General features: G+C 46.1%; 1 protein-coding gene across 1 annotated transcript in view; it reads right to left on the reverse strand.

Moving 5' to 3' along the window:
* Nucleotides 1–2,914: 2,914 nt before the first annotated feature.
* The window catches only part of SCML2 (Scm polycomb group protein like 2), an 85,766-nt gene continuing 65,189 nt past the window's right edge, over nucleotides 2,915–23,491 (reverse strand). The window contains 7 exon segments of the mRNA XM_039914178.1: nucleotides 2,915–4,347; nucleotides 4,350–4,395; nucleotides 6,210–6,373; nucleotides 10,343–10,621; nucleotides 13,428–13,544; nucleotides 16,610–16,792; nucleotides 19,912–20,115. Coding sequence (XP_039770112.1) covers nucleotides 4,256–4,347; nucleotides 4,350–4,395; nucleotides 6,210–6,373; nucleotides 10,343–10,621; nucleotides 13,428–13,544; nucleotides 16,610–16,792; nucleotides 19,912–20,115 — 1,085 coding nt within the window. The 3' untranslated portion in view covers nucleotides 2,915–4,255.

A 23,491-nucleotide genomic window follows, 5' to 3' on the forward strand; every position in this document is an offset into this window, starting at 1 on the left:
ATCTGTACAGGTCACTCGGTCGTATTTGTTGAGAGCTTATGGTGTGCAGAGCACTGTTCTAAGTGTTTGGGAGAGGACAATATAACAACACAACCGACCCGTTCCCGGCCCACAACGAGCTTACAGTCTGTACAGGCATGATCTCCAGGGCCCTTCTGAACTGTGGGTTGGACTAAACTTCCCGGGAGACATGTGTTTGAAAAAATGCGTGGTTTAGCAGCTAAGGAAGTGTTGACTTTGAATGTTAAATGCTTACTTTGTGCACAGCACTGGATTGCAAGCTGAGGAAAGGTACCCTAAGAATACTTCAGACCTGGTCTCAGGATCACTGGGACTCACAGACTAAAAGCGGGAGGGAATGGCGTTGGACAGATCCATCTGGAAAGAAAACAGTGATCAAGGAAGACCAACACACTGAAAAAATCAGGACAAAAGCAGCAGAGCTGGAACACATTACAGCGAAAGAAGTTTCCAGAGCCTTCACTGCTCGGGCAGGGCCGTACCTGCTCCAACAGAGCATATCTACCAACTCCGATTTACTGTAAACTTCCAAGCGATTACTCTCACCTTATCGTTGGCAGGAGGGCTTGCGTTTGCTATCGAAGCATAGAGAGATGCCATATAAGGCTACCCCTAAGGGAAAGGTCTAGGCCAAAGCATCAGAAAACGTCCATCTGCCTATGCTGGGCAGCAGCTGCATGACAGAGAGTCCAAAACGGAGGAACAAGTGATCAAAACGTTGATCAAAGACAGTGGCAGAGACTCAAGTTTTGACCACGCGGAACGCGGCAATGGTAAACCGCTTCTGTATCTTTACCAAGAAAACCCTGCGGATACACACGCCAGAACGGTGCAGGGTACACAGAGTAAGCGCTCAATAAATATCATTCATCGAACGACTGACGATCTTCCTCGTGTTCTAAAATTTGGGCCGGAAGAGGACAAGGAAGCGCTCAGTAAAAGCCAGTGATTGACTGGCTGACTGACTAGGCCCGTGGTTGGGGAGGGGGGAGGGGGAGCGAGCCTGTCCCTCACCTTGTGGAAGAAGGTGTGAAGGAAAAAATGGGGGAGAGAATAAGAAACTGAGCAGAGGGCTTTAGTCAGCTCACGACAGAGCAGGTTTAGATCAGGAGAAGAGACAGGTGGTACACAGGTGAGGGAAGGAAGAGGAGTTTCTAAAAGAGGACTGACAAAGAGACAGGGCCGCCTCAAAATCGAGCTCATCCTCCCTTCCCCCTTCTCCATCGCAATCCTCTTGCTTCCGTCCCCTGGGAACCTACCTGGGCTTCAAGCATAACAGACGGCGACAACGTGGAACAAACTTTATTATTGTTTCTTCTATAGGACATCCAGTTGAAAATAGAGTTAAAAATAGATTCTGTTACAACACTTTACAGGCTTGGAATCTCATGCTATTGTACAAAGTCAAACACTGGTATGGGGATGGGAGGGTGACCTATTTCGTGAACGAGGACGTAAACAGACGACTTCGCAGAGGGGAGTGTGAGAAACAAGGCTGACCCCCCCCGAAGTTTGAGAAAGTGATTCTTCTCTATTTTTTACAATTGACTTTATACAATAGATTGGCCTTATCCTGTGAGGGAGAAGGGCCGTAAACATTCTGGAGGAGAAGCGCGTTAACTTTTTTTCCAGCCTCTTGAAGAAGCCATTTGGGCCTAGAGAGGTTTGCACGACAAACCCAACTGGACGGAACTATTTTTCTCCCTCCGGCCGCCCGCCGCTAGCCTGTTTCCAGGGCCTGTGGAGAGGAGATGGCTGGATGCTCCCAGGTTCTTGCCCTTGCCCCACCCCGGGATTCTCGTCACTTTCGCTCCTGCTCCGTTGAGGCAACGCCTGAGGTACCATGGAGCGGCAGAGGCCATGGCAGTTCAGGGACAACAAGCAGGGCCACAGCTTGGGCAAGGGCCATGGAGGAAGCCCAGGCCCTGGAGTGACAGGAGGGCAGCGGCTCTGAAAGGGATGAAGAGTGAGACTGGGGAGGTGGGAGATAAAGAAGGAGTTTCCCTCAGTGCACTCTCTCGCTTCCTTTCTTGACTGGGCCCTGTGGCCCTAATTCACTTGACGGAACCACGGCGGCCCGAAAAGATAAGACGCCTCTGCAAAGTTAAAGATTTGCTCCCAGGACTTAATTTCTACAGAAGTAAGAGCAATCCAACGTTTAAAAAACTGTTCGGAAAATAGAGGGATGCAGCCTGATTACACCGATATACCTTTTATATCATTAAAAAAAAATTCCAACGTAATACTCTATACACGAACACGGGACTGCGTAAGCAATCGATAAAATCTGAGGTGTACTATCGTATTAAAGCCGGGATGGACATTTTCAACAACAGAAAAATAGACTATATTTTTTTTTTTTACCTGTTTTGATGTTTCTCACTACAAATATAAACCGTACAAATTACGTACTGCTAGATGCAATGTGACTCAACGACGTAAATCTCATTACTTCAGAGCTCTGAAGGTAGCAAAATAAAAACGAATCCTCAAACAATACCATGCTAAATTATAGTTGCGTTTTAGGCGATGAAACTATTAAAAAGCTTACTTAGACTCTGAAATTTTGAAGACTACAAGGTGTATGATATTGCAAGAATTCTTATTACAACCTGAGGAATATTAAACCAAGCAAGGCATTTTCAAACAAGCAATCTGTAAAAATACCGATTTTTTTTAACTAGAATCTTTCATATAAAAGATAAGAAATATAATAAAAGTTACCCTTTAGGACTATCTCTTTCCTAGTAAATACTCAACACTCTTACACGGTCATATAGTACATTTGGTTTCTTACACAGAAAATGTACATTCTTTTCCCTGATGTATAGTTTATTGGCAGTGACAGCAAACAGTTTTACTATCAGCACTGATTTTCATAGCTTATATCTTACGCAGAGTATCAAAAATGAATATGTAAGCACCACTTCTCTATGAAAGTGTCATCTTTAAATTAAAGCCAAAAAAATGAAGTCCCACATCAGAAGCAATGCATATTTCCGTGACACATTGCAGGATAAATGGCTCAGAACTAAACAATTAAATTAACTAGAAGTATTGCATAGAACAGGGACTCTTCCTGTTTGAATACCAATTTACTAATTGCTCCTTATCTGCCCCCCACCCCCATGGAGGAAAGTTAAGTGGAGAGGTTCTGATAAACATGGCATAATGTACAGTTTTTAAAGAGTAAAAAAAAATAGACTATATATAAGTTCATCGTTACCTCTGGGGCAGTGCAAAGTACCATTTTAAACAGTAAGAAACAAAAGATTTTACTTGTAGGTATATAACTATAGATATACAGATAAAATATAAATATGGTACAGTATCTATAGAAGCTCACAGATACGGTACGGCAAAATATAAATTTAAACAACAATAAAAAAAAAAAAATCACACAGACATACCTATATCTGTATGTGGGCGTGTGAGAGGTGAATGTGTGTATAAATATATATATATAACACACATGCCCAAGTATAGCAAAGGGGATGGAATGTTTTAATGGTAAATGGGATAACTATTCTATTTTAAGAACATTCTGATGACTTCCAACACTTGAACAGTTGATTGAAACCACCTAAAAAAATCCCTCAAATCAATTCAATTATTGCCTTCAAAAACCGATCACTCTAAGTTTCTCCTTGCCCGTAATTTAATTAAATTAAAAAAAACCAAAATCTAATAACAACATTTTTAAAAAGTTGTATTTTGTTTTTCAAAAAGTATTAAAAAAACAACCCACCATAAATAAACGGAATCCTTGTGGCTATTGCTATCTGGCAATCTGGAGAGCACAACCTAATTGAACAATATTTGCCCTGGAGTCCAGACTAATACAATACCCGCTAAGGAGACGGAAACTGCTGCTGCTTTTTAACTGCTATGGCCACCATTATAAAAGCTGTCGGACATCTGATCCTTTTTTCCTCCCTTTGGAATTCAGCTGTTTTGGCTCTGAACGTGAACGTCGGTTGAAGGTGACAGAATGAGCTTGTTCAAAAAGCGAAACCAAAACGTTGCCTGTAAGAATACGCGGAGATACACCCAGACGCCTCGCGTGCTATAAAATGCTAGACTCTGACCAAGTTTTTTCTGTAAATAATCAGATGCATCACATTTTCGGAGGAATCTTTTGCAACTGAGGACTGGGTAAGACAGCAAAATACTTTTAAATAAAGACAGCATCTGTAAAACCTGAGAGACAAGTTCAGTAAGAACACCAAAATCCTTAAGCATCCCAGTGGCTAGTACTTCCTTGTTTAAGTCTTTCAATGTGGTAGCAAAGTTTTAACGCTGGACCCAACTTCAAGTCCATATATTCATTATCATATCACTCCTCAGTAAAAGTAGTGCTTTTCCATCAATTTCCTACAGAGGGAAGGAAAAATAACGATTAGTGATTTATTGCCCACATCATACATTACATGATCATTAATCATGATCATTACACGCTTCTTTCACAAGACTCGTAGCATCTTTTTTAAAAATGTTTTAAGGGAATCTAATTGTCTGGATCCTTATTTCATAGTTTGCATACAAGAATGACGAGAGCTATAACCCTAATAAAAAGGGGTTACTATCTGAGTACGGAGACGAGGCTTTGATTTTTAAGGATTGCTTGTCCACAGTGATTTTTTTTTTTCTTCTTTAACAGGAGGAAAAAAAGGGTCCCAGAACTGTCAACTTTTTGCCTGGGCCTGGTTGTGAGATCTGTGAGAGTAAACGTCTCAACAGTGTGAACGCTGAAAACTTGAAAAGGAAATCTGAGGTAGATTGGTGGAAGAAGAAACAGAACATGCCTTAAAAAACTCCTCCTTCCAGGAATCTTTTCTGCCTCTGGAGGGTTTTTCGTCGGCCCCATTAACGGGACTATTGAAACCCCGATCCAGGATGCTCAACGAAACAGACTGAACTCGTGCAAAAGGAACCTGGCAAATAACCAACGTAAAACCCGCTCTAATTACAATTAAGCCAAGCCTATCACGTAAAACAAAAGCTCATTTTAGGAGCTCAGTTGTTGGCTTACTGATTCAGTCGGAAGGCCCAGTGACAGGCGATCCAAGGAAACATTAATAGAAACTGTTCAAAAGTTTTACCGAGCGTCCTCTTTATAACGAAGTGATTTGAGGACTTCTCTCAAGACGGCTGGATGTCGAAGGCAATTCCTCACCCACTGAAACAGCCTTAAAGACTGTAGCAAGTAAGTTAAGCTCAGTTTAGAAAACATTACTTGATATTCCCTGACTTTTTCCTCTCAGAACTTCATTGTGACAGCTACCCGCTTTAGCAGTCACAAACAATCAATATTCAGGAATTCAATTTTCAAACCTTGGCTCAAGTCTAAAAATGAAAGCTCTACTGATCCATCTAGTGGAGCATTGTACTTAGCAGTTGGGAGAGGGTACACCATAACAGAGTTTGATTACTAATTCACGAATGTTGAAAAAGTCACAGATGATCTCCTGTCTTCTCACCCGTTCCCAACAGCCCGACTCTGCTGCCCCCTAAGAATTCAACATGGCAGGTTAATAGCGGTTTAGAGGATTTGCAGATATGCGTTTGCCCAAGATGTGAACGCTGTGCTGATTTTGGATGTCGGGAGCTGGGGGGCGGAGGAGAAGGTGGGGCCTGACCCCTTGGTTGTCTGTTTACGCTCTGGAGGTTTGGGGAGTGTTCCCTAGCAGCAGCAGTCGAGCCCCAAGGAGCAGTTGTCAGAATAAGGGGTAGGGGCTGCTTTTCTTTCCTCAGACACCCATGAGGCTGTTGATAGCATCAGAAATTGCTTTTGAAAGTCTCTAAGGCCTCCTACTGGCTGCCATTTTGGAATTGGTGCCTCTCCCCTGCCACATTTCCCACAGACTCTGCAATGCTGGCGTATCGATACTGGTCATCTGCTAGCATCTTGTGAAGGACTACTGCAAAAAGACCTTTGGCTAAGTTACCTACGTTCCAGGATAAAAATCCTACTCGTTTGGGATGCCCACACTTCTACTCTTTGGGCACTCTAAGCCAAATTCCTGAGGCCCATCACCCACTCAATCCCAGGGATGAAGCGGTGAGGTTCATCGTCAGGGTCATCGCCGGGCCGGGGATAATTTGGGAGGGACAAGGTCGCTGGGAGAAGGGCAGAGGTCACTGTCAGGTCATAAAAAAGGGGAAAGTCAAGCACAAAGGTACCCTACATGTCGCCTGAAGAGTTCGGCATGCGGTGCTAACGCCAGAGGATCAGCTTCCTTCACAAACCGCATGACTTCATCTACAGACCAGCTGGAAGGGTCCTTGTGGTATACTCTGGAGAACTCACGCCTCACAACATTGAGGTCGGGTCCAGTCGTAGAACTTGCAGCTTCGAGGAGAAATAATCGAAAAGGTCAAACTTCACTATAGCATAATAATCACGGTATCTCTTAAGCGCTCACTCTATGTCCAGCATCGTTCTAGGTGTTGGGGTACATACGAACTAATCAGGTGAGACACAGACCCTGTCCCACAAGAGGCTCAGAGTCTTAATCTCCATTTTACAAATGAAGTAACTGAGGAACAGAGAAATTGAGGGACTTGCCCAAGGTCAGGGAGCCTTCTGACTCCAGGCCCGGGTTCTATCCACTAGGCCATGCTGCTTGGTATATTTAATCACTTCTGGTGTTCTGTCTCCATCATTAGACAGTAAATTCTTCAGGCAGAGGATGGGTCTTTTACTTTTTTTTTTTTAAGTTCCCAAGCACCTACTACCTCACAGTAAGAGGGCCATGAATACACTGCAGAACAGTAAAAAGTGTGACGAGGAAAAGTTAGCTAAAAATAAACCTTCCAAATTCAAACTAATTGTAGCTTCCAGTTTTTCAAATTTTGAAAAAAATGAACGGGTTTTGACTCGAAAAACTTCCAGCAATTATGCTTAGAGGTATTCACAACTGACAATGCCTTTGATGTTACCTATCAATCAATGGCATTTGTTGAACGCTTACTATGTGCAGAGCACTGTACTAAGCGCTTGGGAGCAGAATTAGCAAACACAATCCCTGCCCGAAACAACAATCTAGTCGGAGAACTGTCTAGGTCTCTCATGATCTCACCCTTTCCCTGTTCCTGTTTTTGTCTCGGGCTAATTCACTCCTCGACTGTGCCACCCCGGAGAAGAAGGAGAAAATTCAAACTTGTAAATTTTACTATTTGTAAATCGTTCTGGTTACAAAAGATCCACATGCCAGCAGGTTAAATGGATTCTATATGGGTTTCTGGAACTAGATTTTTCCCGTGTTTCATTACTGAAAGTCGCTTAGAGCCAGCCGTACTAATCCAGTCTTTAAAAATAATCATATTGAAACACCTTCTCAAGTTAGAATACTGGATGCATTGCCTGAGAAGCCCGTTATTCTACTGGATTTATACAGCCTAGAGAGAGACGTATAAAAGTCAAAGCAGAATCAGTTCCTGCAGAGCTTTGGGATAGATTTATTAAGAGCCCTCTCTGTTAGGTGCTGAGGGAATTAACGAAACAAAAACATGTCCTATCCCTGTCCTCAAAGAGTTTATAACGTGACCCTACCCAACCCCAATTTCACTCATGTAAAAAGCAAACGGCAGAAACCTCAAAAGACACACACCCAAGGACGAAAACCAGAAACGAGAGCACACATGACAAAGGAGGAATACGGCCAGATGACGAGGAAGTCACATGACATATAGCTAAGGAAGGAACAAGGAGGAACGGGGTTTTTGGTAGGTTCGGAATGGAAAGGGAGGTGAAGAACTGGGAAAGAGCAGAACGGCTCACAGACAGAAGAATCGTGAGCGTGAGCTGTTTTGCTTGGCTGGAATAAAGGGGCCAGAGTGCAGCATTTCACGAGATGAAGCAGGGGGTATATTTAATCGCTCTTTAATAAGTCCCCGCTAAGGCTTTCTCCATCACCTGAGACTTGTATATAACCACATACACCCTCGGACACTCCCAATACTCTTCGCTTCCAGTACACATCCCATAGAGTCAGTCTCTCTCTCTCTCTCTCTCAGGTGGCAGAACTCCAGACTGATACAGAGAGATGGGATCAAAATGATTCCAAGAATAGGAACATGAGGTTACAGTTCGATTAGACTGTAAGCCCGTCAAACAGCAGGGACTGTTTCTATCTGTTGCCAACTTGTTCATTCCAAGCGCTTAGTACACTGCTCTGCACATAGTAAGCGCTCAATAAATGCTAAAAAGAAGAAGAAAAAGAACATGAGGACATGGGTGGTATAGTACTAAATCTGAGGGCATCAGGGTGGAGGAAGAAGAAAAAGGGTTTAAGGCAAAGATGATGAGTTACAGATTCAACCTCATTAGTCCCAGGGGGAAACCGCCAACACGACATTGGGATGTCGGGAAAATCGTGTAAAATTCAATTCCAGAGAGAGGGTGAGCGGACAGGGCTGGAAATACAAATTTTTAGGTCACTTGCATTCAGATGGTAAGAGATATTTTCATCAATCAATCGATCAATCAGTCATGAACCTTCTGAAGGGAGCGTGGGTAGAAGAAGAGGAGTAGCCTAGCGGAAAGGAACACGGGCCCGGGAGTCGGAGGCCCTCGGTTCTAATCCCAGCTCCGCCACCTGTCCGCTGTGTGACCTTGGGTGAGTCACTTCACTTCTCTGGGCCTCAGTTACCATGTCTGCAAAATGGGGATTAAGACCGTGGACACTTTGTGGAACAAGGTCGGTGTCCAAGCCTATTATCCTGCATCTACGCCAGCGCTTAGTACGGGGCCTGGCATACAGTAAGTGCTTAACCAAAACATAAAATAAAAATAAAGGAGAGGTTGGGCTCAGACTTGGCCCGATGTTCATAAACTTGAACAGTACTGGAACTGTGGCAAACAAGCTCCGGCCAATTCCAAAATATGGAGCTTATTTCCCCCTCAAGAGAAGCACATCAGACCCTGCCCCTGGACAAAATAACGTCAGAGCACAATACAGTTCATTTGGTCGGGTAGTTTAAGGTTGGAACAACCAGAGAGCATATGGTACTAATTTTTATAATTGCTTGGGAGTCTTGTCGTGAAAAATTCTGACTGGGAAAGAACATTGTACAACACAACACTGAATTCTTTAAAGCCCAATGAAACACGCATGGACATACAAAATGTCTCTCTGACCACCGTACTGGAAAGCAGGTAATTCGGAATTATTCATCGCATGCGTCTTAAAATGAAAGTGACCTGGGAGGGGAGAGAAGGGCTGAGGGAAGGGAAGGATCTCTCTCTCTCTTCTAAGCTCAGCTCCCGGGAATGTGGCAGCATCCGTTTGGTGCAGGCCCCCTTGTTGCCCAGAGGGCATGGAGGCGAGGCGAGAAAAGAAGATGGGAGAGAAGAAATGCCTCTCAGAGTGGAGGGTTGGATAATAACAACAATAATGATAATAATTGTGGTATTTGTTAAGCACCATACGAAGCTCTGGGGAAGGTACAAGAGAATCAGGTCCCACACGGGGCTCACAAAGTAGAAGGAAGAACAGGAATAGAATCCCCATTTGGCACAGGAGGGAAGTGAGGCCCACAGAAGTGACCTGCCCAGGGCTGCCCCAGCAAAGACAGAAGCAGCGTGGCTCAGTGGAAAGAGCCCGGGCTTGGGAGTCAGAGGGCATGGGTTCGAATCCCGGCTCTGCCACTCGTCAGCTGTGTGACTGTGGGCAAGTCACTTCACTGGGCCTCAGTTCCCTCATCTGGAAAATGGGGATGAAGACTGTGAGCCTCACGTGGGACAACCTGATTACCCTGTGTCTACCCCAGAGCTTAGAACAGTGCTCTGCACATAGTAAGCGCTTAACAAATACCAACATTATTACACGGTGGAGCTGGGACTAAAACCTAACCCCTCGGACTCTCAGACCCATGCTCTTTCCACTAGACCACGCTCCTTCTCTGGGTGCGTGCACGCTTCCAGAGGGGGCTACACAGAGGAAGGCCTGGAGATGGACAGAAGACAGGAGTAGAGAAAACCTAATATTAACAACAATAATAATGGTATTGGTTAAGCGCTTTTTATGTATGTTAAGCACTGTTCTAAGCGCTGGGATGGATCCAAGCAAATGGGGTGGGATGCAGTCCCTGTCCCACGTGGGACTCACAGACTCCACCCCCGTTTTTCAGATGAGGTAACTGAGGCCCAGACAAGAGAAGTGACTGGCCCAAGGTCGCACAGCAGATAAGTGGTGGAGCTGGGGTTAGAACCCATGACCTTCTGACTCCCAGGCCCGGGCTCTATCCGCCGCACCGTGCTGCCAACTCCTCTAGGGAGTCCGCGGGATCGAGCAATTGGGCAGACCCCCGACCTTACCCTCGATCCTCCTCTGCGTCCGGCTCCGGTTGACTTCGCCGTAATGGTTTCCGGCAGGTCCCGAGGACAGCTTATGCAGGGTGGGTGCCGAGTTTGAGGTAGCAGTCACTGACTGAAGAGAATTTCTAAAATAGGAAGCGCTCGTGGAGGTCCGATATTCCGAAGCGTTTCGACGCGTGGGGCTCGGAGGGTTTAATGAATTCAGGGCGGAATCCATAGATTTCTCAGGAAACCTGTGCTCTTTGGGGGTGCCATTTTCTCCAGCTGGTAGAGCTTCTGCTGTGCAGCACAAGCACAAACACCCCTGGAATCAGTCAAAGGTTATTTCCTCTCCCTGGCCCCCCTTCACAATCTTTTTCAATCCATAACTTGATTCTTTTCCCGGAAACAACCACATCTTCTCCAAAATTCAAAGAAACCACCTTGCCCACCGGGAATCTTATCCATCCCCTGCCTGCTCATCACTGCTGAGACCAATCAAGGAGAAGCAAGTGTTTACTTGTTTTTTAATGGTATTTGTCAAGCGCTTACTATGCTGCGCACTGGGGTTAGAAACAAGCTAATCAGGTTGGACATAGTCCTTGTCCCACACGGGGCTCACAATCTTAATCCCCATTTGACAGATGAGCAACCGAGCTCAAAGAAGTGAGTGATTTGCGCAAGGTCACTCAGCTGGACACGTGGCGGAGCGGGATTAGAATCAGGTCCTCTACTCCCGGGCTGTGCTCTATCCATTAGGCCAGGCTGCTTCTAATTTTTGAGTGCCTACAGCGTGCAGATCCTGTACTAAGCTCTTGAGACAGTACGGTGGGCTTGAAATTTTCTGCCCTCCTTCAAGACCTTCCACCCAGCCCCCATTTCCTCCAGCATGTGGGACGCCGGTGAGAACATGACGCTGGCGAGGGGCTGACAAGTGATTCCCTTCACGTGTCACCCCTGCCGCAGAAAAACCGAGCTCTCATCTACCAATGGTATTTATTGAGCGCTTCCTGGGGGCAGAGAACTGTGCTAAGCACTTGCGAGAGTCCAATAAAGCACAAAGTCCTACTGGTTCTCGGTCACACATCACGTTTACTGTTGATTTCAGGTTTTTGATTTTCTTGTCTGTATCTCTGCTCCATTTCTTTTACCTATTGAGTTCTGGCCTCGCACGTTGTCTTTAGAATGAGACCCGTGTCTTTTTTCATTTATCTTACTAGACCTCGCCACTGCAGATGGGGGCTTGGCCCTCAGTAAGCACTCAAAAAAAGCTGTTGATGATGAGATCATGGCAAATCATTCAATGTTATTTACTGAGCGCTTACTGTGTACAGAATGCTGTACTAAGCGCTTGGGAGAGTTCAGTAACGAGAGCTGATTGACAAGTTCCTCATCTGCAATGAGCTAAATGTGGGCCGGGAACGTCACTACTTATTGTTGTACTGTATTTTGCCTAGTGCTTAGTATAGTGCCGTGCATAGAGTAAGCGCTCAATAAATACGATTGAGTGAATGAACCAACAGCAAAAGAACTACCACTCAAAACCCTCGGTTCTGCTAATTTCCGCCTTCCCCTTCCACCACCCCTCCTCCTTTCTCCACCTTTTTTTTTTTTTTTGGTATTTGTTAAGCACTTACTAGGTGTCAAGCACTGGTTCTAATAATAATAATAATAATTATGGTAATTTGTTAAGCGTTTACTATGTGCCGAGCACTGTTCTAAGCGCTGGGGTAGATACAGGGTAATCAGATTGTCCCACTTGGGGCTCACATTTTTTTTAGTCTCCATTTTTACAGATGAGGGAACTGAGGTACAGAGAAGTGACTTGCCCAAGGTCACACAGCAGATGAGTGGCGGAGCCGGGATTAGAACCCACGACCTCTGTTTTAGGCACTGACCATTCCCAGCTGACGTCCAATCTGTTGCTGCTGGAACAGTGCTCTGCACACAGTAAGCACTCAATAAATAGGACTCAATGAATGAACTGCTTTCCCATTAGGGTCCCAGATTGTGCTGCTTGACTGTTAAGATTCTGGTGGGCAAGAATAACGTCTTCTAAGTCTCCCGCGCTCTCCCAGGCGCTCAGTATAGAGCACGAAGTAGGTGCTCAATACGTACTCCTGAGTGACTGACAGGCCAGCCACTTGTCTGGCTTTCTCCTCTCTGCCCTCCATGTGAACGACCAGTCAGTCGATCGTATTTATTGAGTGTTTACTGGGTGCAGAGCACTGTTCTAAGCGTTTGGGAGAGTACACTACCACAGTGTAAGAGACACATTCCCAGCCTGGGAGGAGCTGCAGCCTGGGGCAGATACTGAAAATCTGTGGGTGGGCTCATTTGACACCTAATTATCTGACAGTACCTGATAAGAAGCAGCACTGCTTGGTGGAAAGAGCCCCGGCTTGGGAGTCAGAGGTCCTGGGTTCTAATCCCAGCTCCGCCACTTGTCAGCTGCGTGACTTTGGCGAAGCCACTTCTCTGTGCCCCAGTGACCTCATCTGTAAAATGGGGATTACGACTGTGAGCCCCATGGGGGACAACCTGATAACCTTCTATCTCCCCCAGGGCTTAGAACAGTGCTTGGCACATAGTAGCACTTTAACAAATACCATCATTATTATTATAAAGATGTGAAGGAAATGGAACATTTTGAAAGTTCCCACACACCAGAATGGGTGAATGGCCTTCCCAGACTGAGCTTTCCCTTTTCTCTCTGTTCCTTCTGCTGCCTCTCTTCTTCCCCTCTTCACTTCCCCTCAGCTAAGCCCCCTTTTCCCCCTTCCCCTCTGCTCTCCCCCTCACCCTTCCCCTCAGCACTGTGCTCATTTGTCTATATTTTTATTACCCTATTTATTTTGTTAATGAGGTGTACATCCCCTTGATTCTATTTATTGCTATTAAGTTGTCTTGTTTTTGTCCGTCTCCCCCGAGTAGACTGTAAGCCCGTCAATGGGCAGGGACTGTCTCTATCTGTTGTCGAACTGCACATTCCAAGCGCTTAGTACATTGCTCTGCACACAGTAAGCGCTCAATAAATACTACTGGAATGAATGATAGTAAGCACTCAATAAATACTACTGAATGAATGAATGAATGAGGGGCTTACCTTCAGACGGGGCGAGCTTCCATTCTGGGGGTGTTTTAGGAGAGAGGGGAGCAGTGTACGGGGGAGAATCCTGAGAATATCTTTTGATGCTTCGGTTTTCTGGGACTTCATCCTTTGCTGCAAAAAAAGAGCTCCCTTTAAAAATAAAAACAGGCCAGCTTTTCCACCGTCATTAGCGCGTAACGCCCAGAGAGAGGCCGACGGCACAACTGCTGCGAACTAACCCGCAATCTGGTCATTAGCTCCTAGACTACGCGATGCGATCGGCTTCGGTGCTATTTATCGAGCGGAGCGCTGTACTAAGGGCTTGGGAGAGTGCGGTACAACAGCGTGGCGAAGCGGATAGGGCACGGGCCTGGGAATCAGAAGGAAACTGGGTTCTAATCCCAGCTCCGCCACTTGTCGGCTGTGTGACCTTGGGCAAGTCACTTCACTTCTCTGAGTCTCAACCATTTCATCTATAAAATGGGGATTAAGACTGTGAGTCCCATGTGGGACAGACTGTATCCAGCCTGATTAGCTTGTATCGACCCCAGGGGTTAAAACAGTGCCTGGCTCATTCAAAGCGCTTAAGAAAGACCACTATCATTATTATTACTATTAAACACGAGCCCTGCCCTCTGCAAGTTTAGTGAAGTTCTGTGCGAGAGTTACAACGGCATCCACAGTAGCAAGGCTTAACTGTCTAAAATGGCCTCGGTCCCAGGGGTTGAGTTGGACAGGGAGAAGCGGCGTGGTTCAGTGGAAATAGCCCGGGCTTGGGAGTCAGAGGACGTGGGTTCTAATTCCGGCTCCGCCTCTTGTCTGCTGTGTGACCTCGGACAAGTCACTTCTCTATGCCTCAGTTACCTCATCTGTAAAAGGGGGATTAGGACTGGGAGCCCCACGAGGGACAAAACTGAGGACCTTGTATCTACCCCAGCGCTTAGAACACGGTTAAGTGCTTAACAAATACCATAATTATTATTATGGGGAGACGGAAGGAGGAATAAAATACTGAGGGGGAGGGGAATTAAGTACCTCTCTGACTGGCAAGGGAGGGACGGTTCATTTGCATCACTCGAGGGATGCAAATTACACAAGGTTACAGCAGTGGTTTTCCAAACACTGACCAAACTGAGCCTCTCAGAATATTTCCTCTTTACCTTACAAGGCACGCCAAAAATCGGTGGGTTTTATCAACAGCTTCTGAAATGTAAGCCTATTCCTCTTGGTGGCTACTGTTTTAACGTGAGGCCGTAAAACTGGATTTATGCTGTCACAAATAAGGGCCCTGATTCTCGGAGGCAAATAGCTCTTCCCTCAGGACTCTTCATTTGGGTTATTTCCCTCGCTTCTTCATAAAAGAAAATCTTGCGATAAAACACATTACAATTTTTCAGCAATTTACCAAATAAAATGGAGACAAAACCACCTCAGAGCATAAGCATTAAGCCGTGGTGAGTACTACAGAGCCTATCGCTAATCAGTAAATTGATGCCAGACTTTGGCATCGGGTTTTGCCAAACAAAAACCCCGCTTCATTTTCCTTCACACTGGCTCAACGATCCAATTTTCCCTTGCATCTCAAATACTGATTTTCATTCGGTAAGTTCCTAACTTTAAAATGAATTCAATCATTCAATAGTAATGTTCGACGGCTACGGCGTTTTCCCCCCACTCATCCATGACTTGGGCATCCAGATGACCCGTGCTTAATACTTGCCTGTGTGTTTTAAGATCTTTGAAGAAAAGCTCTTTGAAAATCTAAGTGAATCATCCTTTCGATTATCAGTCGGTGAACATTTGGTTTCGACCACAATCTCTGATCCCCCGGCTTCTGACTCAGCCGTGGAAACACAAAAAAACCCCAGAAAAACATGCCCCCAACATTTCCTCTCCGTTCCCTTCCCATTCTTTTCAATTCTTTCCATCCCATACCTTCTTCCCACACAGCAGGGGGAGGGACGACGAAAACTCCCCCATGGCGAAGTGGATGGAGAAATCTCGGGGAAGCACAATTTCCCGGCTACACATAAGCCGGGAAATAAATATCCTGCCTGGCCAATTCACCAAGCTGTAGGCCATTGAGCTCAGCCTCTTTTAAGGGCTAGCATGGACTCTGGAATGGCCGACATGACCTTTTTTTTTATGGTATTGGTTAAGCCCTTACTGTGTGTCAAGCACTATTTTAAGCACTGGGATTAGATACAAGTTACTTAGGGCAGATACAGTCCCGTCCCAGTCAAGAGGGAGGGAGTTGAGGAAACTGAGACCCAAAAAAGTTAAGTAACTTGCCCAAGGCCACAAGGCAGGCAAGTGGCGGAACCGGGCTCAGAGCCCTAACTGGAATCCTGGGGAAGCAGCGTTGTCTAGTGGATAGAGCCCGGGCCTGGGAGTCGGAAGGAACCGGATTCTATTCCCGGCTCCGCCACGTGTCTGCTGTGTGACTCTGGGCGAGTCACTTTTACTTTCTCTGGGCCTCAGTTACCTCATCTGTAAAATGGATTAAGACTGTGAGCGTCACATGGGACGACCTGATTACTTTGCATCTACCCCGGTGCTTAGAACAGTGCTTGGCACATAGTAAGCGCTTAACAAATACCGCAATTATGAGTATAATTATTAACCCAGGTACTCTGGCTCCCGAGGCCGTGCTCAATCCACTAGACCACACTGCTTCCCCATGATTTTAGTTTGACCACCGCAAATGGTAGCCGGGGGAGACCGTAAGCCAGACGGCTCCAACTGAGCAAGATTGTTTCTACTCACTGCCAAGAGACAACATAAAAGCCTTCCTTAACAGCTTCTGATGAAGATGTTACATTCTCACTTTCTGTTCTTGTGGAAAATACATTCATAAACCTTCTCGGAACCCTCGGGGGAGACCGAGACACATTAAACCTTCTTTCGGGACACTAAATCGGAAGCCTGTGAGAGTGAGCTCACGAGAAAATCTGAAATGACGCCAGAAGACTCGTTATCGATACACTTCACTGCTCATCACGTAACGGTCCGCAAGACATCAACGTTTTCGTCGTTTTAAATTCAACAAGTATTCAAGAAACTCTCTGGGCCAGTTTTCCAGTTCCTTCCTTGTTTCTCAACAGACCCGATCAAGACAAAACCATCTCTCCCCTGCCTCGGGGGGTCATTTTTGCCAAGCTACTGTTTCCTGTAGAAGGCCCAGGATGCTAAATCACCTGATCTGCTCCTGTCGTAAGCGCTGGGGCTGTGTGCGTTCCCCATGTATGGGCTGAATGGTTGGCTGCTAAAAAGGTTATCACACTGCAGGCTGTGGCAGAGCTTCTCCAAGAAACGCAGGACAAACGACGCACTGTTCACGGAAGGAAGATTAATGGCATGTTTCTCTCCGTCGAAAGAGGCTGTTAGGAAAAAGATGACGAAAAGCCACCTTTATTGCACGGCGTACTCGAGAATCGTTGCCCAAGCGCTACCCGCGTTCACTCGGCTCGCTCGTTTCAGAGAAGCAAAGGCCTCGCGGGCTCGCAGCCTTCCAGAAAATTCTCATCCGCTCTTTCTAGTCTCGGAGCTCGGTTTCTATTACGGGCCTGTGAAAACGTTGAGGTGACCCATTTGGAATGAATGTGCGTGCATCTGTGGATGGCACAGACTTTGCAAAACTTGAAAAAATTATTCAAAACTGAATTTTCTTTCACTAGGACACCCGTAAAACAATTTTGGTTTTAGAAGGTGAAAAGACCGTGTTCACATCCCCCCACTTCTAAATGGAATGTGTGATTACGCTGTTTATTTTGCACGTTTGTTTTCTTTGAAACTGCCTTGAGAAGCTTGTGCCTTAGCACCATTCTCATTAGTGTGTGCGTAGTTCTCCTGGAAATAAAAAACTAGCCAATTATTAGAGGGAGACAGAGAAAGAGAGTGAGAGAGAGAGAAATAAACTGAAAGGGAGAGAACAGGTGGTGGGGAAAGCAAGGGAAAATTCCGAGACAACTAAAAATTGCCCTTTGTCTTCCGCCAGCTGCCTGGAATTCAAGGAAATACTTCATAAATTTTCAAATGAGAACAGGGTCGTTTTAAAATTGGCCACAGCATCCACTGACCTTTCTACATTTAAAAAGTATAAGTTATATGAGGCCAAATTAACTTCACATGGCCAATGATCACTACAATCCCTCTTATCTTCCCCTTTACTCTATATTGGAAAATCCAGCTATTCAATTTTTGGCATCATGGAAAAAAGCAATAATTGCAACCTTTCGATCCAAAGTCACCTTGGAGCAGCTTAAACAAAACAAGCTTTCCCTCTAAGAGAGTACAGTGGAGCTCTGGAGAAAAGTACTGAACCTCATTCAGTGTCGGAGGCTATTTGGACTCTCCCAAGTGCTTAGTACAGTGCTGTGCACACAGGATGCGCTCAGCAAATATGACTGATCCATTTCCTCTCTGGAGTAAGCATGTTTCTTTTATACGGTTAGTGAATCACCCTCTACAGGGCTTTTCATCCTGATATATTCCCACGACTTTCAGATCAACCGATCAACGACACCTGTCGAACGCCTCCCGTGTGCAGATACCGTTTCTTTAATGTTATTTGTTAAGCGCCTACTATGTGTCGGGCACTGTACTGAGCAGTGGGGAAGATACAAGATCATCAGGTCAGACACGGTCCCTGTCCCACGTGGGGCTCCCGGTTTTAATTCCCATTTTACAGAGGAGGTAACAGAGAAGGTAAATGACTTGATCTAGGTCACACAGCAGACAGGGAGGTCAGCGGGGATTAGAACCCTGATCCTCTGACTCTCAGGCCCCGGCTTTTTCCTCTAGACCACGCCGCTTGGGAGAGGACAATCAAATAGATACCTTCCCTGCCCTCGAGAAGAGTTACTGCCTTGTCGCATTGATAGTCTTTGTTTTGCAAATGCATAAACAGTAGCACAGTGATCTGGAAGAATGATTGCTTCTTGCCAAATGCCATACTTCCTCCAGAGAAGTACCTTTGGTCAGTGGGAGAATTAATTCCTTAGAAAACGTTTGGTGGTCGTGATCGCTTCATAACCAAGCGCTTAGTACGCTGCTCTGCACACGGTAAGTGCTCAATAAATATAACTGAATGAATAAGTGATGAATACATGTGAATTAGGGCTTCCTCCGCAACAAGGCATAGAATGTTTGGCTCAACTAAGCCAAACTCAAATTCCCCCCCAAAACACACGGAAGAGAAGCAACACGGCCTTGCGGAAAGAGCAGGGACCTGGGTTCTAATCCCAGCTCCGCCACGTCTGCTGTCTTTGGGCAGGGCATTCAACTCCTCTGGGCCTCAGTTACCTCATCTGTAAAATGGGGATTAAGAGGGTGAGCCCCAGGTGGGACAGGGACAGTGTCCAACCTGATTAACTTGTATCTACCCCAGTGCTTAGAAGAGTGCTTGGCACACAGTAAGCCTTATCACGTACCATAACTATTGTTATAGTAAGCACTCAGTAAGTGCGACTGACTGAATCAATGGCATTTATTGAGCGCTCACTAGGTGCAGAGCGCTGGACTAAGCGCTTGGGAGAGTACGATACAAAAGAATTAGCAGTGATGATGTTTTATTATTGTCAGCACTGGTATTTTGAAATATGTTTCTAGCTGGAGAAACACAAGCATAAACATTGACCACATGACACTTGAATTTAGAAGTAGCTAGCGCTGGGATTTGGCCACCGGGGAAATTCAGGGTCACATTTTTGGCTTGGCTTTCGAGTTCTCCCTCCAAAACTAATGAACCGCAGTAGCGTGCATTACCGAGGCGGCTTCTGCGTGTAGCAAATCAACCCAGCGTCGTAACGGACGACTCTGGCCCGACGGTCCCCCCGATTTTGAGGATGTGCTCCCTCTGCCATTAGGCCGCTTCCCATCGGGGCTCCTACAACACCGTGGCTTACTGGGTAGAGCCCGGGCCTGGGAGTCGGAAGGACCTGGGTTCTAATCCTGGTCCTGCCACTTCTCTGCTGTGTGACCTCGGGCGAGTCACTTCACTGGGCCCCAGTTCCCTCATCTGCAGAATGGGGACTCTGAGCCTTATGGTGGACAGGGACTGGGTCCAACCTGATTATTTTGTTTAATATTCACGGTATTTGTTAAGCGCTTACTATGTGCTGTACAAAGCACTGGGGTGAATACAAGCAAATTGGGTTGGACGCAGTCCCTGTCCCACGTGGGGCTCAGAGCCCCCCGCTCCCCAGTGTCCAGATGAGGTCACTGAGGCACAGAGAAGTGAAGTGCCTTGCCCTAGGTCAGACAGCAAACCAGAGGCGGAGCCGGGACTAGAACCCATAACCTTCCAGGCCAGTGCTCTACCCACTAGGCCGTGCTTTTCGTGCTGCTTGCATCTACCCCAGCGCTTAGAACAGTGCCTACCACATCGTAAGCGCAAACCAGATACTCCTATGATTATTACGATTGTTCTGCAAGTCCTCCCGCCCCCAGAATCCCCTCCCTCCAAGAAACGGAGCGAAGGACGAGATGACCACATCACCGGTTATCGTTTCTCCTCCGTGGTGGCCCGGCTTGAGGAATCCAAACACGGTTTTGGCTTGGTAGGAGCAGTCTACGCAGGCCTGAACGGCCTGCTTTAACACCACGTTGACGGGGCCGGGGCCAAAATGATCGGGCAGCTGCTGGACCTTCTTCTTATCCAGCTGAGGGCCGGAGTTCCCGTGCTTGTTCACGTAGACGCAAACTGAAAAGTTACAAGATGTTTTCTTTTATCCTTCTTTTTTTTTTAACGTATTTGGTTAAGCACTTACCACGTGCCAGACACCGAACTAAACGCTGGGGTGGATACTAGCTAATCAGGTCCCTGGTCCACATACTCCTAATAATAACTGGGGTATCTGCCGAGCGCCTGCTATGGGCCAAGCACTGTACTAAGCGCTGGGGTGGATAGAAGATAATAGGGTTGCAAACAGTCCTTGCCGCAGCGTGGCTTGGTGGAAAGAGCCCGGGCTGGGGGGTGGGAAGTGCTGGGTTCTAATCCCGGCTCTGCCACGTGTCGGCTGTGTGACCTTGGGCGAGTCACTTCGCTTCTCTGTGCCTCCATTACCTCATCTCTAAAACGGGGATTAAGACTGTGAGCCCCACGTGGGACAACCTGTTTACCTCGTATCTACCCCAGCACTTAGAAGAGTTCTTGGCACATAGTAAGCGCTTAATACCATCATCATTATTATTCTAGGGCTCAGTCTTAATCCCCATTTTACGGATGAGGGAACTGAGGCACAGAGAAGTTAAGTGACTCACCCAAGGTCACACAGCGGGCAAGTGGTGGAGCTGGGATTAGAACAGTGCTCTGCACATAGTAAGCGCTCAATAAATACTATTGAATGAATGAATGAATGAACCCAGGTTCTTCTGACTCCCAGGCCCATTCTCTAGCCACTAGGCCACGCTGCTTCTCATGGGGCTCACAGTCTTCATCCCCATTTTACTGAGGAGGTAAATGAGGGACAGAGAAGTGAAATGACTCGCCCAAGGTCACACAGGAGACGAGTGGTGGAGCCGGGATTAGAATTTAGGCCCACGCTCTTTCCACTAGGCCAAGCTGCTTCTCTTCACTTAACCAGATTCAGAGATCATGGTAAAGGGCAGCGGGGAATTAGCTACTGAGCCCCGGTGCCCAAGTGATGGGGAAAATCTGGCTGGAAAAACAAACTATCTCCCGACACGAGGGGATTTTCGGGATCACAAACACGTCTGTGAAACTAACCTCTGCATCTGTACTTAGATCCATAGTTAAATCACACGGCCAGACACCACACATCTGTGTCTACAACTTCAATCACTTGGCCTGATAAAGGCCTGTCTAAGGAAAAATGATATCAGAAGCACTTCAGCTAGAGGAATTAAAATATATTGTCTATTAGTTTTTCGGTCTATAACTGGAATCCTTATCTTAATCACTTAAACCTAAAGAGCAAGAAAAGTGTTTTACTAACATAAAAACATAATTTCACATCTCAAGGAGCTCGTTTGTTCTTTTCCCCCTAGTTCTCTGACCAAATGACTCTTCAATATGTAGCCTACTACTGATTTTGAGTTTTGGTCAAATGTTGACAACCCTGTGGTCCGAATAAAGGGAGTCAAATTTTGGTAGGTTTTTTCTGAGTTTTACCTGATTTTTTCATGTTTCACTGAAACATGAACTGCAGTTTGGTTGTGTGTCAGAGAGTGGTTTCTGAAATATATGCTTAGTTAAAATGTGTCAGAGCTCAACTACTAAAAAAAAAAAAAAAAACATTTACAGCTCAATGCATTCTGGAAGAGGGAACAAAAAGAAGCCTTATCATTTGGGGATGTGGCCTCCTACATACAATATGGCAAAAAATCTATTTTGGAGCTTAGAAATGTACAGTTTACTGACTCAAATTAATGGGGACTTAAAGCTCACGCAAGTATCCTGCTACATCCTGGCATCCATCTGTAGGATGGTTATCCTCGCTTAACGGAGGCTGAGAAGGTTAGGAATGAAGAAGATCTCGAAGGCTGAAGCCAATGTAAAATAAATGGAACTGTAATCTATTTGTATTTCACATACAAATAGGCGGGAGTGTTTATTCCATTGGGGGGTGAAGGGGGAAAACTATCAGTTGGGATTCATTCATTCACACAACTGTATTTATTGAGCGCTTATTGTTTGCCAAACACTGTACTAAGTACTTGGGAGAGTACGACGTAATAATAATCACATACACTCCCTGCCCACAGTGAGCTTACAGTTGTATTTACTAAGCACTTTCTGTGTGCAAAGCACTGTTCCAAGCGCCTGGGAGATTACAACATAACAACAAACAGACACGCTCCCTCCCTGCAACGAGCTTACAGTCCAGAGGGGGATGAGTGGAGGGATTTGAGCGTGGAAACTTAACCCTAGCCAACTAACACTAGCTTGCTAACCTTGGCGCCCCAGCTCCCGCATCTTCTGAACTTCAGAATTCCCGGTATCCCTGCCCAGGGAGGTGGGGGGGGAGGGGGTCCCAATTTCCCTTGAGTGGGACTCTGCAGGACTCTCACCCATAACAGGCTCTGGTCACTTGAGCCCAAACTGCTCCTGGAGCAGCAGTTTGGGGGAGCCCTGCCTCCGAGGAAGGGCTGCGTTATTAATAATAATAATAATAATAATGGTATTTGTTAAGTGTTGAATACGTGCCAGGCACCGTACCGAGCACTGGGGGAATTATAAGATAATCGGGTTGGACATAGTCTCTGTCCCACAGAGGGATCACTGTCTTAATCCCCATTTTACGGATAAGGAAACAGAGGCCCAGAGAAGTGAACTGCCCAAGGACACACGGCAGATGAGTGGATTAGGACCCGGGTTCCGGAGAGTGATGCCCTGGGGTCCCTTTGGGGGTCACAGGAGCATGGCTCAGTGGAAAGAGCCCGGGCTTGGGAGTCAGAGGCCGTGGGTTCTAATTCCGTCTCTGCCGCTTGCCAGCTGTGTGACTTTGGGTAGGTCACTTAACTTCTCTGTGCCTCAGATACCTCATCTGTAAAATGAGGATTCAAACTGTGAGCCCCACATGGGACAATGTGATCACCCTGTATCCCCCCAGCGTTTAGAACAGTGCTTTGCACATAGTAAGCGCTTTACAAATACCACCATTATTATTACCTGTCCGATGGCATCTGGGGACAATTCAGATGGGTCAGAGAGACAACGAATGGAATCTTTAGAAATTCAACGATCACTTCCCGGCTCGCTCTCCCTTGTGTGCTGTCTACGTACTTGGATCAGTGATTTACAGACATCTGCTCTTCGCTCCACCCGAGGCCAAAGCACTTACGTACGTCTCTTTAAATTACCTGCCACAAATGACTTATTTATTCATATTAGTGTCTGTCTCCCCCTCTAGACTGTAAGCTCGTTACGGGCAGGGAATGTATCTCATTCTCTTGGTTTGTACTCTCTCCAGCGCTTAGTTCAGTGCTCTGGACATAGTGAGCACTCATAAAATGCCACTGATTGATTCGGTCAATGAATCGAAGTTACCGAGCATTTACTGTGTGCATAGCACTGTACTAAGTATTTGGGAGAGTCCAATATAATATAAAAATAA

This window comes from Ornithorhynchus anatinus, chromosome 15 (genome assembly GCF_004115215.2).
Source record: "Ornithorhynchus anatinus isolate Pmale09 chromosome 15, mOrnAna1.pri.v4, whole genome shotgun sequence".
Lineage (NCBI taxonomy): Eukaryota > Metazoa > Chordata > Mammalia > Monotremata > Ornithorhynchidae > Ornithorhynchus > Ornithorhynchus anatinus.